This window comes from Bos javanicus, chromosome X, assembly GCF_032452875.1.
Source record: "Bos javanicus breed banteng chromosome X, ARS-OSU_banteng_1.0, whole genome shotgun sequence".
Taxonomy (NCBI): Eukaryota; Metazoa; Chordata; class Mammalia; order Artiodactyla; family Bovidae; genus Bos; species Bos javanicus.
In genome coordinates, this window is record NC_083897.1 from 92,459,107 (window position 1) to 92,477,711 (window position 18,605).

At 41.6% G+C, this 18,605-nt stretch overlaps 2 protein-coding genes across 2 annotated transcripts in view; one reads left to right on the forward strand and one right to left on the reverse strand.

The window, feature by feature from the left end:
* The window catches only part of LOC133243353 (fibrous sheath CABYR-binding protein-like), a 277,781-nt gene extending 267,852 nt beyond the window's left edge, over positions 1–9,929 (reverse strand). The window contains exons 1-2 of the mRNA XM_061410155.1: positions 9,836–9,929; positions 8,850–8,929 (exon numbers count right to left, since the gene is read on the reverse strand). Of these exons, the coding sequence (XP_061266139.1) occupies positions 8,850–8,921 (72 nt within the window). The 5' untranslated portion in view covers positions 8,922–8,929; positions 9,836–9,929. The remainder of the gene's footprint in view (positions 1–8,849; positions 8,930–9,835) is intronic.
* Positions 1–18,605, forward strand: part of LOC133243358 (X antigen family member 5-like) — a 279,870-nt gene that overhangs the window by 40,826 nt on the left and 220,439 nt on the right. The window lies entirely within an intron of this gene.

Sequence of the window (18,605 nt, forward strand, 5' to 3'; positions counted from 1 at the left end):
TGTGCTGCGTAACAGACAGATTCTTTACCGATGAGCCCCCAGGGAAGATCAATGCAAACCTAGACACCATATTAAAAAGCAGAGCCATTACTTTGCTGACAACGGTCTGTAGAGTCAAAACTATGGTTTTTCCAGTAGTGATGTACAGATGTGTGAGTTGGATCATTAAGAAGGCTGACTGCCAGAGAATTGATGCTTTTGAATTGTGGTGTTAGAGATGAGCCATGAGAATCCCTTGGACAGCAAGGAGAACAAACCCACCAATCCTAAAGGAAATGAACACTGACTATTCACTGGAAGGACTGATGCTGAAGCTGCAATACTTTGGCCACCTGATGCGAATAGCTGACTCATTGGAAAGGACCCTGATGCAAAAAGATTGAAGGCAGGAAGAGAAGGGGGTGACAGAGGGTGAGATGATTAGATAGCATCACCAACCCAATGGACATTAATTTGATCAAACTCAGGGAGATAGTGTAGGACAGAGGAGCCTGGCATGCTGCAGGCCATGGGTAGTAAATAGTTGGACACGACTGAGCGACTGAACAACCACCACCACCTCCCCCTTACCTTGGAGGTTCCCTAAGTTTCCAGAGCCCCACTCTCAGCAGGACTAAGAAGCTTTCTGTATCTGTCAGTAGTAAAGGCTGAGAGTTCTCTCTTCATACACTCAGTTCCCCCTGCTTAGGGCTGATGGTGGGTCCTTAGAATGCTCATCACTCCCTCCCAGAGCTCAGACCAGGGAGCCTTCTCATGACAGTAATGGAGCACCTACCCTGGTACATAAATGGGAGTTGGAGCTGTTTACCCCTTCTCCACGTGTTTTCTCCCTTTACATTCATTTGCATATTTCTTCTTGAGTCACCGAATCGAACTCCGCTCATCCCCACCTGGTAACTGTAACAAGCTGCACCTGCATCTCTGTCAGGGCAGGTGCACGTACCCCCTGCACTATGTATTTTCCTTCTCTCCCTTCAGAATCTCTAGACTCCCAGACACCACCCTCAAAAGGGGCATTGATGCAGTGAAGGTTGTGACTCTCATCCACAGCCTGGGTCAAAGCACGGCTGTGTTATATATAACCTCTTTCACTCTTAGAATGAACCTTATCTTCTAGCTTTCCTCCTGCTTCTTGGCCACCCTGCTCACTGTTTTGCTTTGATTTTCCCTTAGGTCCATTCCCTGTGTTTCTCCTTTGCACTTCTTTTCTGTTTATGTGTCTGTCTGGTCCACCAGTGTGATATTCCCATCATCCACCGCACATCACTGGTCTTGTTATTTCAAGGATTGCAGACACGTCCTGAGACATGCTAGTAATCAATGTGTGTGTACTCAATGAAGGAATATTTTTAATGACTGACAGGAAAAGCATCTCCTCCATGTAGGAGTCAGAATATAGGTGTCATATTTGTAGCACCATACATAATGCCTTGTGTCTTGTTCCAAAAAACACTGTAGGAGTGTGACTCTGTCTTGGTGCCCTGGTGCCCTTGCATGTCCCCACTTAGGCTACGTAGACAAGGCTAAACTGCAGGCTGGCTTGAACCTTGGCAGAGAACCTCCTGATTGCTCTTGCAGCAAGGGGAGAGAAGCAGCCTGATGAAGAGCTGCTATGAGGCCATTTCTCACCTGCCTCCTCATCCAGCTGGAGGTGACACAAAGTTGTTACTCATCCACCTGTGGTTTCAGTTGAACATATGATGGTCTCCCTAGCCCCAGCTGAGTACAGCTGTGGACTACACAGCTGCTCAGTGCCATAGGGCACAACTGCGGGCTCCTTCCTGGCAGAGACCCACCACCTGTAGTGCCTGTTACTGAGGCCTTCCAATTCAGTGTCAAACCGCGGGACTAGGCACAAGGCAAGTGACACCAGGGTCATATTGCTTCTGCACTGTCTGTAAGGTAGAATCTGAATCCCTTCGGGTTCATTGTCTCCTTACTGGCCAAGCCCATAGAAGGTGACAAGCCAAACTAACAACTGCAGTGGTGCCCTGAGGCCCTGTAGCTCCTGCGCTGTGACTTAGGGACTGGCTGCCTGACTACGTGACAGAGTATGGTGTTGTGTGATGTTGTGTGACCAGAATACTGGCTTATTTTCTTTGTCATCACACACAGCAAGGAGCACAGTTTTCACTACATACTATGACTTAGGGTAGCCTTGTCAGTCCTCATGAACAAACCAACCTTGGAATGGATGCCATGTCTGATAACAGCTATTGAATCTGCTATTGAATAAATATATTTATTTAGACAAAATATGTTTCTGAAGTCCAATTCATTTTAAAAGTTAACCTTATAGTCTACTTGAAATTCAAAATCTGTATCACTTGTGAGAGAATTGTAATTGTAAAGGTAAATGTTTAAATGAAAAAATGGAGTAGAATAAGCCAAATCCATTTGCAGTGTAATGCCTACTTCACGTTATCTTGTTTATTCTTCATAACAAATATTTAGTGTAAAATTGTAATTTCCATTTTAGAAATGGGGAAACAGATGCAAAGGATGTAAATACCTTTCTCACCTTCACTCAGTATGTGTCAGAGCCAGTACTTATACTCTTAGTTATGTCACGTGCTGTGCTTAGTCGCTGAGTCGTGTCTGACTCTGCGACCCCATGGACTGTAGTCCGTCAGGCACCTCTATCCATGGGGATTCTTCAGGCAAGAATACTGGAGTGGGTTGCCGTGGCCTCCTCCAGGAGATCTTCCCAACACAGGGATCAAACCCAGGTCTCCAGCACTGCAGGTGGATTCTTTACCATCTGAGCCACCAGGGAAGCCCAGTTATGTCATGTCATAGCCAATAAGGAGACAGAGCAGATAAAACTCAAGTCATTTTGTCTCACGAAGTTCCCCTCATTCCTTTCCCTTTTCTTCTAGCTAGGATCTAATCTTGTCAGACAGCTCCATGACCTAGGGGCTTTGTCACATACTTTTTGGTAAGATGGGATACTGTCTCATGGTAGGTTTGAACCTCCCATTTTCAATCCTTTTGGACCTGGATTTTCATACCTCTATAAGAGCACAACAGCTGCTATTTATAATCCCCTGTTATTCACTAAGCAGAGTGAAGTCTGAATAGGTCCTTTGTTGCAGAAATATATTTTTTTGGTGCATGAGGATGCAGATGGGGGCTCAGAGATGTAAGCGTTTTGTTATTATGTTAATAAAAAGGATATAAGGGAGGAATCAAACAGCTGGAGGACTTCCCTGTAGCTCAAACGGTAAAGAATCTGCAGGAGACCAGGGTTCGATCCCTGGGCTGGGAAGATCCTCTGGAGAAGGGAATGGCAATCCACTCCAGTATTCTTGCCTGGAAAATTTCATGGCAGAGAAGCCTGGCGGGCTACAGTAGTTCGTGGGGTTGCAAAGAGTTGGACACGACTAAGTGGTTCACACACACACACTCACAGACAACTGGAGGGCTTCTGAGATCTCGTGACTATCAAGCCAATGGAGGACGTCATGGAGAAGAAAAGATGTTTGTGGCTGCTCTCTCCCTGCACCCAAAAAAAGTTGGAAGGCATGTCAGAAATGTGTGAAAGATATGCTGTGCCATTTGCCATGGAATTTGACAGCAGTTCTTTTCCTGTCTCCCTACAACCTTTAACAATGGCTTAGGCATTCCATTTCTCTATAGGACAATACAAATATATTAAGTTTTTAAAAATGTTTCTCTGTCAATGATTTCATCAGGGACACCGTATGAGATTTGGGTAGCACATTTTGTAAACCCGTGTATTCAAGAGAAGACCAAAGGGTTTTATGAATTTTTTATGTGTGGGTATATATATGTATGTATATGCATTAACATGTAGATTACACCTAAAGAATATGTTATGACCAAACTTTTTTAACCCTAGAAGTGCAAGGGTAGTTTAAATGTATAAGGTTCCCAATGCAATTCACGACATTAATAGAAAAATGGAGACAAAGCAATTCTATGATCATCACAATTGATGCAGTATAAGTGTTTGATGAAAATTAATCTATATTCAAGACAGCAAACTAGGAATAGAATGGAACTTACTATGATAAAGTATATCTACAAAAAAGCAACGTAAACAGGTTGAAATGGAGTAGATTTTTCATTTTCTATTGGGAAAAATCCCGATTATCACCTGCTTTAGTCAAGACTATTCTGGCCAGGTTTGTTCAATGCTGCAAAATGAGAACAGGTTTAAGGTTTAAGCCAGTAGAAACTGTTGATATTCAAATATAATAGTATATTTTGAAAAGCAAAAATAATCTAGATCTAAATTTTTGGAATTAATATGCATATTTAGAGGAATTGTTGGACAGAAAATCTATATATAGACATTCTATCTCTACATACATCCTCAATTAGACAATAAAAATCACAAACCATGAATTTTCAATAACATTAAATACCCACGGATAAATTTAACAAAAAATGTGCAAGTAGAAAACGAAACTTTATTGACCGAACTTTAATAGTCAAATACACATCATAAGAACAGCATAGATGGTTTCAGTTTATCTTCTTTCAAGCAAATGGTTGCCCTTCACCTAAAATATAAACATTAAAAAAGTTACTTAGCAGAACTTTATTTCGATGACAGGAGAGATATACAAAGTTCACTGCAGTTGTAGTTTTATAAAATGGACTAAAACAGGAACACTAAGGGCGACCCTTTGGCTTACCTTCAGTTAATCCTCTATAGAGATTTTATAGACTTTCCATGCACATTACCAGTATTTTTAAAAACACACTACTCTTCCTAGTTATACAAGAAAAGGACACTGAGTTCAGAACAAATGAAATCAATGGAGCCTATCAGAAGGTAGTTTTCAGTAGAAGGCAAAACTGTGTACACATTCAGTAAAATATCTAACAACAAAAAGCACCCTAAGGAGAACAAAATACACAAAAACTGAAACAAAAAATCCCAAAAAAGTATCATTTAAATGCGTTGGTTTGAAATAATATTCCGAATATAGGATAGCTAAACAGTTGTTCTCTCTGTTACTGCTTAAGTGAAGTAAATAAAAAGGCCAGTATTACATTTGTTTCTTCTCTACTGTGGAAAACTGCAGAAATTTTCATTTGTTCTAATTTATCCCTGATATGGTGGTTTTAAGTCAGTTAAACATTTGTCCCCTTTTTTACCTGTGGCCCTCATGTAATTCTAAATGTTTCTTTTCACCCTGGAAAGCATTCCAGTTGGTATAATACATTATATGTGACACTAATTTTAAGTCATTACTATCACTGGTGACATGGTGACATCAAAATGTGAAGCAGAAAAAGGACTGTTTCTCACAACCACACCAAGAAAAAAAGGAGAAAAGAAAAGGGAGAGCATGAGGTAGTATGAGTGAGAGAGTAAAGCAAGTAGGAGAGAAAGAAAATCAGGAAAAGCAAATTTTTTTGTTTCTAAATGGTAATGGCTTTTGAGAGAAAACTGACCAATTTCAAAAGTTCATCCATGGTATTTGTGATGTTTAGTTATTTAGTTACTGTGGGGTATGTTAAATAATATGTTTTTCTACCCTACTAGCCATTTCATCAATATTCTGAAAATATTTGAGTTTCAGATTGTATTGTTTTAATTCTGTACTATACTAACGGTTAGTGTAGAAGGCAATGGCACCCCACTCCAGTACTTTTGCCTGGAAAACCCCATGGATGGAGGAGCCTGGTAGGCTGCAGTGCAAGGGGTCGCTAGAGTCGGACACGACTGAGCGACTTCACTTTCACTTTTCACTTTCATGCACTGGAGAAGGAAATGGCAACCCACTCCAGTGTTCTTGCCTGGAGAATCCCAGGGACAGGGGAGCCTGGTGGCCTTCCATCTATGGGATCGCACAGAGTCGGACACGACTGAAGCGACTTAGCAGCAGCAGTAGCAGTGTCTTGTTCATATTTCTAATTATGTGTACTTGGGCTTTGTCCATTTGCTTCACAATGATGTAAACTAGAGGAATGGATTGGCAGTTTGGGGTTGGCAGATACAAACTATTACATTCAGAATGGATAAACAACAAGGGCCTACTATACAGCACAGAGAACTAATGTCCAATCTCCTGTGATAAATCACAACGGAAAAGAATATTGAAAAATGTGTGTGTGTGTATATATATATGTTAAAATCTATGTAAACTAGCACATTGTCTTTATTTATTAGTTGAGTTTATTTTCCTCTTCCTAACACTTCATACCTGTCTTTTAATAAGTATATTTTTCTTTTTCCCTTAGGTTTATTCTGTTGCTCTTTTTCTTACCTTTTATATTGGATGTAGGATTTTGTATTTATGTACCTTGTAATTTATGTATTTTTCTTTTTAAATACCACACATATTTAGGGATAAGATTTTTCTATGAGAACATTTTAATCATGATCTCTAGTTACTTGAAAGTCGTCCGAAAGTTGTATTTTCATCTAATTGTTCAAATGGAATGGAAAAAAAAATGTAAAGTGAAAGTATTTAGAAGGCTAATACATAGTAAATTCTGCCCTAATTATGAAGTTCCTTCTTTAAAATCAGAACCATGCAATTTATTGTCAGCAAGTTGGAAAACAGGTATGTTAAAGATAGTAAGTTGATTACACGGGAAGAACTAGAGTTACAATTTTTGGCCTTCAAAACTTTTTAAACTCATGTATCAAAGAGGAAAAATAACATACTTGATACGGTTAAGAGATGATTATATCATGAGGCTCAGATTTTTATTAGTTCTTTAAGAGTGAGAGTGGAGTATATGGCAAAATCTTCATAGTATTGTAATGATCCCCCAATTAAAATAAGCAACCTCCCCCCCACCAAAAAAAAAAAAAAAACGTGGGGGCAGGTAGTGTGCTTAGCAGATGTATCTTACTCACACCTGCCTTTTGGCCATTTTATTATTCAGTCATTTCATGCTTCCCTGGGGAAAGGATTTAAAATGCAACTATTTTTTAAAGAGCTAGAGCATTCAGAATTTGAGAGAATTTAACATACATCAAGCAGAATGTTGGCTCATTTTATAAAAAAATAATTAATTGATTTTAATTGGAGGCTAATTACAATCTTCTGGTGGTTTTTGCCATATATTGACATGAATCAGCCACAGGTGTACATGTGTCCCCCGTCAGAAAATGAAATCTCAATTCCCCTGTTATAATTTGACTCAATGATATTTTATGATAAATACATCATACAAAACAGAGTATTCTTGTATGCTTTCCATCAAAGAGAATCAGAGAATGCAAAATTAGCATTGAAAAATCAGCATCTTCGTGTATCTGTTTTGAATTCACAACTTACATGAGTAAAGTTGAGTTTAGAAGTTAAGGGATTTCACAGAATCACACACATTATGCTAAAGCTGGTACTAGAACCTACTTGGATGCCTAAGCTTATTTCATATAAACTGATATTTATTACAAATGCATTCCATATTTGCTACAAGCAGAAAATATAAAAGAACCTGAAAATTATTAGCTGTTGCTTACAGTACTTATACTCAAGAGAAGAAAACGGTTTCCTATTTTCAATTTGATATGGCTTTGATCCTGTCTGTTTCTTTATTTGACAGTCTGTAAGTCAGGCACTCAGGCATCTGGGGTCTGAACTTTCTTTCAAAGAATATGGGAACTCTGTTATTAAAATAATAGTAATGTTCTGTCTATATTAGTAAAGATATAATATTCTGAAAAACAGAAACCACATAAATTACTTTCTGAATGGACGACATACCTGCTTCTGGCATTTCAACAGGCTCTATATTTGATGCAAACTCCTCCCTGACATCAGGACCATCTCCACCTTCACTCCCAGTCTCTGCCACAGCCAATTGCTGGAGATCAGCTTCCAGGCCAGAATCTTTAATAAAAAAAAAAAAAAAGCATCAATTCAGCTGTAAAGCATACAATATAAACAAGGGAATGATGATATTCATTCCCTCGGTGTTATGAATTAAAAGCCTTAGGTTAGTATGCTAAAAATGTGATGAATAAGAACCTCAGGAGCATTCTTCCGGGAATGTTTTGCTGGAGAAAAAGGAAAGCAGAATTTTCCGATTGTTATTACCATTTTCCTTTTCCAGGGTTGTCCTCAGACACCTTAGTTTCCCCCTTCTCTTTGTCTTGAAAACAAGGGAAAATTTGAGCGACCACACTAACCTGCAAACTATACTCTCCTCAGTTTTTTAGGAATTGTCTGAAGTCCTTTTCTAATATTTCCTTTCCTCTTCTTACTGGTTATGTCTTAAGGCATGACACACAGATACACTTTACCTTCAAAGGGATCCTTCTCCTCTTCTTCATCACGATTCACTGGATCCTCTCCATGTACTTCCTCCTTTCTAGGTGTGATATCCTGAATCTCAGCTGGTGGTTCCTCTTGTTGAGGTTGCTCAACACTGGGTTGCTGGTCCTAGTAGAGTGTGCATGCAAATAAAAACTTGTTGTTAATACATCTAATAGCATAAATATACATAATACATAGATATATCTGATCATAAGTAAACCTAACAACATTTTCCCAACACAATTCTATGTACTTACTTTTAATAAAGTTACTCTTCCCACAGAGAAGAGTTAGCTCCCAATAAGAGTTACCCAGAAAGACTTTGGAAGTTATTTAAATCTATGTTGGGATGGAAGTATGCAGCCTGTTGTTAATAAGCAGGAGGAGGGAGTCACTGGGCACATTTCCAGGGAATTTAACAGTATAATCATCCAGGCAACGCCAGACTATAATATATCTGGATCAATGTTACTTCCTAAGACAAACTGTCACCCTTTATCAGCATGGAAGACCTTTATCACCGCATCTGTACTACTTAACATTTTCTCAAAAATAAACTTGTGCTAATAGAAAACACCAAATGGTAAGGTTACTCACAACCACAGGTTCATCCACCTGGGAGCAATCTTGCTTTGTAGGTCCCAATGCTGATGCCACTTGCCCACTCATATTTCTCCCTGAAAGCAGAATATTGTGATTTGGAAAATGTATTTAAGAGTACAGCTATATTTGATCACTTTTATGACCTTATGCTGACTTACTTTTTTTTAATGTGAAAATACTTTCAAAAGAAAACTCTGGTTAAGTATGACTGTGCAAGCATTTCAATTACACCAAATACAGTCTTTTGCAAAGCCATTTGTGTCTTTGCGAAGCTGGCAGAGAAATCACCTTAAGGTACACAAGAAGGCTGAATTTTTGTGAGGACGTTTGATTTCACAACAGAATTCTCCATCATAAAGATCTTTAGTGAAATACTGCTAGGAATTCAAAAGCTCAGGACTATTGCTCATGTCACACTCCTATTCACCAGACCTATTTTCCCCAACTCCCTTGGAATTCAGTTGGAACACAAAGAAAGGCTCAGTCTTTACAGCATGACTATGGCGATTTTCTCAGTGTCTGGGGCTGAGGTGAGGCTGCATACAGAGCAACCGGTCCACTTCTCTCTTGGCACCTTACCACAAAACCCGCAATACAGTCACAACCCCACTGCGGTCCGGTTTCTAGGCCTTTCCTTAATCGCCCACCCCAACCCCTGCCCAGGTCCCACTGCCGACCCCAGATTCTGTGCTCTGTCGTCAGTTCCAGGGCCCCAATGAACCAAATATCTCAAATAGCACCCCCAAGTCTCCCCCCACCATCATCCTACCCCCTGCCCTCCTCTGCCCACTGCCCTTCCTCTCCCGCCACCAAGGCAAGAACTATGGCGTCGGGACACCTGTGAGGAGAAAGATGACTACCTTGAGGGCCTTCCTCGTCAAAGGCCCCAGATCTCACTGCCCGACCCGCCCGAAACTCGCTGGCTCCCCCTCACACGCACACACACTTAAACTCCAGACAGGACAGACCTGTGAACCCACCTGGTGAGTCTCAAATAGTGAGAAAGAACCGGGACTGAATAAACAGACCCGTCTCAGGCCCAACGCTCCTCACAGAATGCTCAGGAAGGCGCACGCACACACTGCGCATGCTCACTGAGTTGGGCATGTGCAGTGCAGGTTGCGGTTTTCCTGCCATTGAGGTAGAGTCTTGGAACCGCAGGGTCTCTGGAGGATGAGAAAGGGGCTTGAAGACTGTATTTTTTTCCTTCCACTGCAGTCTTTCTTATGCATCCACAAACTGTGGTGATAGGTAGTCCCAGGTTACCCTTAGTGGAGAATGTGTCTCAGAAAGACAGTCATGACAGAAATAGATATTACGTTTTTAAATATCTATTTTTATGCATGCTTGGATGAACCATTTCCTTCTCTGCTTCTGGGTTTTCTGTCATACTCCCAATGGCTTTACTCACTTCCATGGAATAAGTACATAAATAGATGCCTCTGTTTCCACTTTTTGCTTGGTGCACTGCACATTTAAATCTCTGAACTGGTAACTAGTTTCTCTGAATATACCTCTGGTTCCTCTACGGTATTGTTCTTTTAGCATCGGACTTCACTTTCACCACCAGACACATCCACAACTGGGCATTGTTTCCACTTTGGCTTAGCCTTTTCATTCCTTCTGTAGCTATTTCTGCACTCTTCTCCAGTAGCACGTTCTTCTTTTTCAATTATAGCAGGAATTTTCGTACTTACTAGGAGTTTTAAATTTACCCAAGAGAAAGGAAAACATGTTCCCACAAGGACCTTTACTCAAATATTCTACTCATGTACTCCTAATAGCCAAAACTAGAAACAGCCCAACTATTCAACAACTGGTATAAAAATGAAAGAAAAACAAAAGAGTATACTCGTACAAAAGAACACTACACAGTCATTTGAAAAGGAACTACTAATGCATGTAACAGCAAGGATGCATCTCAGCTGTGCCAATGAGAGATGTCAGACACAGAAAGCTATGTATTATATGGTTTCATGTCAATGGATTTCTGGAAAAGCACAACTATAGGCAGAGAAATACATCTGTGGTTGCCAGGGTATAGGACTGGAGGAAGGAGTCTGAATGCAAATAGCCCAAGGGAGCATTTTCAAACCAGTGGGACGTTTTCTACATTTTTATTGTGGTAGCATTTACACAATGGTATGCATATGTCAAAACTTGACAAATGGTAATGCTTTAAAGCATTGACTTCTATTGTATATAAATTATATCTCAATACTTGTCACTTTTTTTAAAAAGGAAAAGGATCTTTTAAGTATGTAAATACTGGTTATTGTATCCATCTAGACCTTGAGCTCATAAAGATAAAAATCTTATTTGAAATTCTTCCCAGACCTGGCCAACTTCCAGGATTCCCCATGACACCTTTGTACCCTTATGACAGGACACAGAAACTTGGTCTTAACCACGTTTACAATTCCCTCTCCTTCACCTCAAGTCAATATTCTTGCTGAGTTCTGTCCATTCTACTTCAAAAATGTCTAATGCATCGACTTTTTCCCATGTCCACCACATCTGCTCTAGTCCAAAGCTCCCCTCAATTTTATTGTCAACCCCCTTCTAATGGGTATCTCACATCCACTCAGGGTGCCTGTCTCCCACTCACCACTCTCTCCCTCTCTCTCTTACATTTGCAGAACTGTTTATGACTTTCTAGATAAAGGCTATTGTCCTACACAAGAACTTGAAAGTATGTTCTAGCCCTTGTCTTGAAAGTATGTTCTAGCCCTTGTCCAGCTTGCTAACAACATGGAAAGAATCCCCTTCTTCTCTCTCTTATTGGGCTTCATTCATACGCTCCAATTTCTCAAGCTTAGATTGTCCCATATTTCTGAAGCCTCCAGTTAGTAGACTCCTTCAAGCCAGGCTTCAACAGTATATGGAACGAGAACTTCCAGATATACAAGCTGGTTTTGAAGAGGCAGAGAAACAAGAGATCAAATTGCAACCTTCGTTAGATCATGGGGAAAGCAAGGGAATTCCAGAAACACATCTACTTCTGCTTCATTGACTAGACTACCTCAAGGCCTCTGACTGTGTGGATCACAACAAACTGTGGAAAATTCTTAGAGATGGGAGTACCAGACAAGCTGACCTGTCTCCTGAGAAACCTGTATGAGGGTTAAGAAGTAACCGTTAGAATAAAACATGGAACAACAGACTGGTTCAAAATTGGGAAAGGAGCAAGACAAGGTTGTATAGTGTCACTCTGCTTATTCAACTTACATGCAGAGCACATCATGGGAAATGCTGGGCTGGATGACTCACAAGCTGGAATCAAGGTTGCTGGCAGAAATATCAACAAGCTCAGATGTGCAGATCATACCACTTTAACGGCAGAAACTGAAGAGGAACTAAAGAACCTCTTGATATGGGTGAAAGAGGAGAGTGAAAAGGCTGGCTTAAAAGTCAACATTCAAAAATATAAGATTATGGCATCCAGTCTATCATTTCACAGAAAACAGAAGGGGGGAAGTGGATGCACGGACAGATTGAATTTTGGAGGCTCCAAAATCACCGTGCATGGTGATTGCTGCCATGAAATTAAGACACTTGATCCTTGGAAGAACAACCGTGACAAAGTTAGTATGCATGCATGTTCATTGCTTCAGTCGTGTCTGACTCTTTATGACTCCATGGACCATAGCCTGCCAGGTGCCTCTGTCCATGGGATACTCCAGGTGAGAATACTTAAGTGGGTTGCCATGCCTCCTCCCATGGGGCATGGCAGGGCATCTTCCTAACCCAGGGGTGAAACCCATGACTCCTGCATCCCATGCATTGCAGGGAGATTCTTTTTTTTTTTTTTTTTGGCCACTTTATTTATTTTTTAATTGAAGGATAATTGCTTTACAGAATTTTGTTGTTTTCTGTCAAACATCAACAAGAATCAGCCATAGGTACACCCATGCAGGCGAATTCCTTACCACTGAGCCACCAAGGAAGCCCATGTCACACCATAGTATAAAGCAGAGACATCACTATGCCGACAAAGGTCCGTATAGTCAAAACTATGGTTTTTTCAGTAGTCATGTACAGATGTGTGAGTTCGATCATTAAGAAGGCTGAGTGACAAAGAATTGACGCTTTCGGTTTGTGGTGCTGGAGAAGACACTTGAGAATCCCTCGGACAGCAAGGATATCAAAACAGCCAATCCTAAAGGAAACCAACTGAATATTCACTGGCAGGGCTGATGCTGAAGCTGAAGCTCCAATATTTGGGGCACCTTATGGGAAGAGCTGATTCACAGGAAAAGACCCTGATGCTGGTGATCAGGATGGGAAGCGTAATGCAGGTTATGCCGCGGTAACTGCTGAACAGGTTTTAGAAGCAAAATCTCTCCCCCAGGGAACCAGTGCTCAGTAGCGGAACTTGTGGCTCTGACCCGAGCTCTGCTGCTGCTGCTGCTAACTCGCTTCAGTCATGTCCAATTCTGTTCGACCCCATAGACAGCAGCCCACCATGCTCCCCCATCCCTGGGATTCTCCAGGCAAGAACACTGGAGTGGGTTGCCATTTCCTTCTCCAATGCAGGAAAGTGAAAAGTGAAATTGAAGTTGCTCAGTCGTGTCTGACTCGTAGCGACCCCATGGACTGCAGCCTACCAGGCTCCTCTGTCCATGAGATTTTCCAGGCAAGAGTACTGGAGTGGGGTGCCATCGCCTTCTCCCAACCCGAGCTCTAGAATTAAGCAAAGGGCAGCGAGCAAATATCTACACTGATTCTAAGTATGCTTATTTGACTTTACAGGCTCATGCTGCAATATGGAAGGAAAGACAGTTTAAAAGGACAATAGGAGAACCTATTAAGCATTTCAGAGAGATCCAGAGACTTTTAACTACTATATATTGTCCTAAAGGAGTAGCCATTACGCATTGCAAAAGGCACAGCAGGGATGGGAGTAAAGTAGCTGAAGATAATCAGCTGGCTGACTGTCAAGCCAGAAAAGCAGCGCTTTAGGAAACCCCTTCACTGCAGATGCCTTTGATCTGGACAGGTCCCCTGGAGCAGGAAAACCCACAATATAGTGAGGAAGAATTTGAAAGATATGAGAAAAGAGGAGCAAAGATTACTGATAAAGGATGGCTACAGTCTGAGGATGGACGATTAATAATTCCTGAAAATACTCAATGGAAAATTCTTAAGGGTTTACACCAGAGATTTCGTTTAGCTGTAGAGAGTACTTCAGGTCAGTTCAGTTCGGTTCAGGCGCTCAGTCGTGTCCGACTCTTTGTGACCCCATGAATCGCAGCACGCCAGGCCTCCCTGTCCATCACCGACTCCTGGAGTTCACACAAACACATGTCATGACCATCGAGTCGCTGATGCCACCCAGCCATCTCATCCTCTGTCGTCCCCTCTCCTCCTGCCCCCAATGCCTCCCAGTATCAGGGTCTTTTCCAACGAGTCAACTCTTCGCATGAGGTGGCCAAAGTATTGGAGCTTCGCCTCAGCATCAGTCCTTCCAATGAACACCCAGGACTGATCTCCTTTAGGATGGACTGGTGGGATCTCCTTGCAGTCCAAGGGACTCTCAAGAGTCTTCTCCAACACCACAGTTCAAAGCGTCAATTCTTCGGCCCTCAGCTTTCTTCACAGTCCAACTCTCACATCCATACATGACTACTGGAAAAACCATAGCCTTGACTAGACGGACCTTTGTTGCCAAAGTAATGTCTCTGTTTTTAATATGTTGTCTAGGTTGGTCATAACTTTCCCTCCAAGGAGTAAGCGTCTTTTACTTTTGAAAGGTTGTTGCTGAAGGAAAAGACGCTGGGATTCTTGGCCTCCGGAGAAGAATTCATTCCAGGGCCAGAGACGAGGCTTGATCACTCAGAGCTTTTGTGTAATAAAGTTTTATTAAAGTATAAAGGAGACAGAGAAAGCTTCTGACATGGCATCAGAAGGGGGCAGAAAGAGTACCCCCCTGCTAGTCTTCAGCTGGATATTATATATAGTCACTAGCAGTCTGTTAATGAAAGAAAAGAATGTCTTAAAACTCAGAATGGTACCAGGCCCCTCATCCATAAGATGTATTTTGGGATAATCTTGGCACCAGAGGATTGATCCCTGGCCATAAAATGATGGACTTGAATGTTGTAGAAGGGCAGATTACCATACAAATAGTTTCATTTACATACATTAGGGGAACAATGTCTGAGTATAACATACTGGTTTGTCAAGTAGGTTCTGAGCCATTAGGTGGAACAGACTTGAAGACAGAGTTTGGGGTAAATGCATACTACATTAACAGAGCTTAAGACAAACATCTCCATAAGAAAAATGCATTGGTTAACTCAAGGTTTGAGAATAGTTAACTTCAGGTGAAACCAGGTGTCATTATGGCAACACAGTATTTTAAGAGAAACCTCCTTTGAAATTTGTAAAGAGAAGGAAAACATATCAGTAGTTTGTTTCCTTCTGCCGCTTAACAGAGATAAAAAATGTCTGACACTTGCAGCCTATTTCCTCCATTTGGAGATCCCTGGCCTTCCTGCCTGTTACCCTCTCTATTTCATGGCTGCAATCACCATCTGCAGTGATTTTAGACCCCCCAAAAATAAAGTCTGACACTGTTTCCACTGTTTCCCCATCCATTTCCCATGAAGTCATGGGACCAAATGCCATGATCTTCGTTTTCTGAATGTTGAGCTTTAAGCCAACTTTTTCACTCTCCTCTTTCAATTTCCTCAAGAGGCTTTTTAGTTCCTCTTCACTTTCTGCCATAAGGGTGGTGTCATCTGCATATCTGAGGTTATTGATATTTCTCCCAGCAATCTTGATTCCAGCTTGTGCTTCCTCCAGCACAGCATTTCTCATGATGTACTCTGCATATAAGTTAAATAAGCAGGGTGACAATATATAGGCTTGACGAACTCCTTTTCCTATTTGGAACCAGTCTGTTGTTCCATGTCCAGTTCTAACTGTTGCTTCCTGACCTGCATATAGGTTTCTCAACAGAGTACTTACCAGATGGCTTCTCATTTGTTTGAAGGTAGAAATGTAATGAAAAATTTAAAGGACATTATCAAAAGATGTTAAGTTTTTCAGAAAAATAACCCAAAGACTGGAAAGCTAGCAAAATCTGGATTACAACAAAATCGAAAATATCCTAGAGATGACTGGGAAATTGATTTTACTCATATGCCACAAGCTAATGGATATTCTTGCTCACAAGTTTGGGTGGATACTTCTACTGTTTGGATTGAGGCTTTTCCCTGTCATAGTGAACAGGCTAAGGAGGGTATAAAAATTTTAATCCATGAAATTATCCCCAGGTTTGGGCTGCCACAGAGGCTTCAGAGTGACAATGGCTCCACCTTTAAAGCGGCTCTAACTCAGGGGATGTCTGACGCTCGAGGAATAGAATATCACTTACACTGTTCCTGGAGACCCCAACCCTCAGGAAAGGTTGAAACAGCTAACGACATTATCAAAAGACATCTGTGCACATTAACTCAAGAGACACAGGACAGTTGGATTAAAGTTCTACCCATAGCTTTAATGAGGGCTGGGACTGCCCCCCAAAAGGAGGGGCTTTCCCCCTTTCAATGTATTTATGGAAGGCCTTTCCTATGCACAGACCTTGTTATAGACCCTGAACCCTTAGAATTAACTAATTATGTAACTCAGCTCTCAGCTTTTCAACAGGCATTAATGGAACTCCAGAAGGTGACTCCTGACTCAGCTTCTGAGTCAAGCAAGCCTCTATTTCAGCCAGGAACTGAGGTCCTGATAAAAACATTGGGATCTGGGGGCCAATCCCTTGAACCCCTCTGGGAAGGCCCTTACCAGGTTATTCTTTCTTCTCCCACAGCTGTCAAAGTGCCAGGAATTGATTCATCGGTGCATCACACTCGAGTTTAAGAGGTGGCACCCTGACCAGAACTAAGTCACGTCATTTTATGTCTTTACTTTCTATGCTCTGACTTTGTACTCTTCAGATGGGCCTGATAATCTGTGTGAGCCTACATCTGCTGACTCCAAAAATCCTGAGTTTGCCGTTTGATCCTCAAGACAATGCCTTCCTATCCTGGGCTCACTCCTATGCTGCATTCCACAATCAGTGTAACTGCTGGGTCTGCAGAGTGCTCCCTTCTTCATCAGTGGAAGGCTTCCTATGGTGTACACCTCCATTTCAAGGAAAAGACTGTCTCCAAGTCTGTGAATACCTTCGACAACAATCGCATGTGATGCCTCTTCTTAATCTGATGACATCTAACAACCCTAAGATGGACTGGTGCAACACTTTGTACTTTCACTATGGACATAACATGGCTTTTAATTTTGATCATACATTGTCTTGGTTTAATGACTATTTCGCTACACATAAGGTAAATGGGTCTAGATCTAGTGGCTTTTTACCTGACGTTTATCAAATATGGGATGATATGGGGTTATATGGCTACCTCCTGAAAAAGGACGTCTAATGTCTGCTGCTGCTTCTGCTGCTGCTAAGTCGCTTCAGTTGTGTCTGACTCTGTGCGACCCCATCAGGTGGCCAAAGTATTGGAGCTTCAGCTTCCACATAGGCCTTGCCAGTGAATATTCAGTTGATTTCCTTTGGGATTGGCTGTTTTGATATCCTTGCTGTCCGATAGATTCTCAAGGTCGTTTTCAATCACTCAGTCGTGTCCAACTCTTTTCACGAGACCCCGTGGACTGTAGCACCCCAGGCTCCTCTGTCCTCCACTATCTGCCATAGTTTGTTCAAATTCATGTCTGTTGAGTTGGTGATGCTATCTAACCATCTCATCCTCTACTTTCCCCTTCTCCATTTGCCTTCAATCCTTCCCAGTGAAAGGTTGTTGCTGAACCATGAAAGACGGCGGGATTCTTGGCCTCTGGAGGAGAAGACTACATTCCGGGGCCAGAGACAAGCCTTGATCGCTCAGAGCTTTTGTGTAATAAAGTTTCACTAAAGTATAAAAGAGATAGAGAAAGCTTCTGACATAGACATCAGAAGAGGGGGCAGAAAGAGTGCCCCCTGCTAGTCCTTAGCTGGATGTTATATAGCTACTAGCAGTCTGCTAATTAAAGAAAGGCAATGTCTCTAAACTCAGAGAATGGCACCAGGCCCCTCACCCACAACATGCATTTTGAGATAACATTGGCGCCAGGTGAGTCATCCTGGGCCATAAAACGATTGACTTGAATCTTGAAGAAAGGCAGATTTCCATACAAGTATATAGTTTCATTAACGTAGATTAGGAGAACAAGGTATGAGTTTAACATACTGGTTTGTCAAGTGGGTTCTGCGCCTTTAGGCAGAACCGCCTTGAAGACAGAGTCTAGGGTAAATGCATAGAACATTAACATAGCTTAAGACAAGCATTTCCATAAGAAAAATGCATTGGCTAGCCCAAGGTTTCAGAAAACTTAAGTTCAGGTGGAAGCAGGTGTCATTATGGCAACACAAAATTTTAAGAGAAATCTCTTTTTATATTTGTATAGAGAAGGGGAAAAAATATAACACTAGTTTGTTTCCTCCTGCCGCTTAAGAGAGAGAGAAAAAAGTGTCCGACACTTGCAGCCTATTTCCTCTGTTTGGAGACCCCTGGCCTTCCTGCCTGTTACCCTCTCATTCCCCTCTTTTCCTTTAGGAGAATTATGTTGCCTAGGGAAAGGGGCATCATTTTCATTCCATAACTGCTTCCGAGCTGGTAAGGGGCAGTGTCCCAAAATTGGTGAGGCAACATATTGTCCTAACCCTCATGTTGAGGGTCTCTGATCCAGGGGTCCCAAATC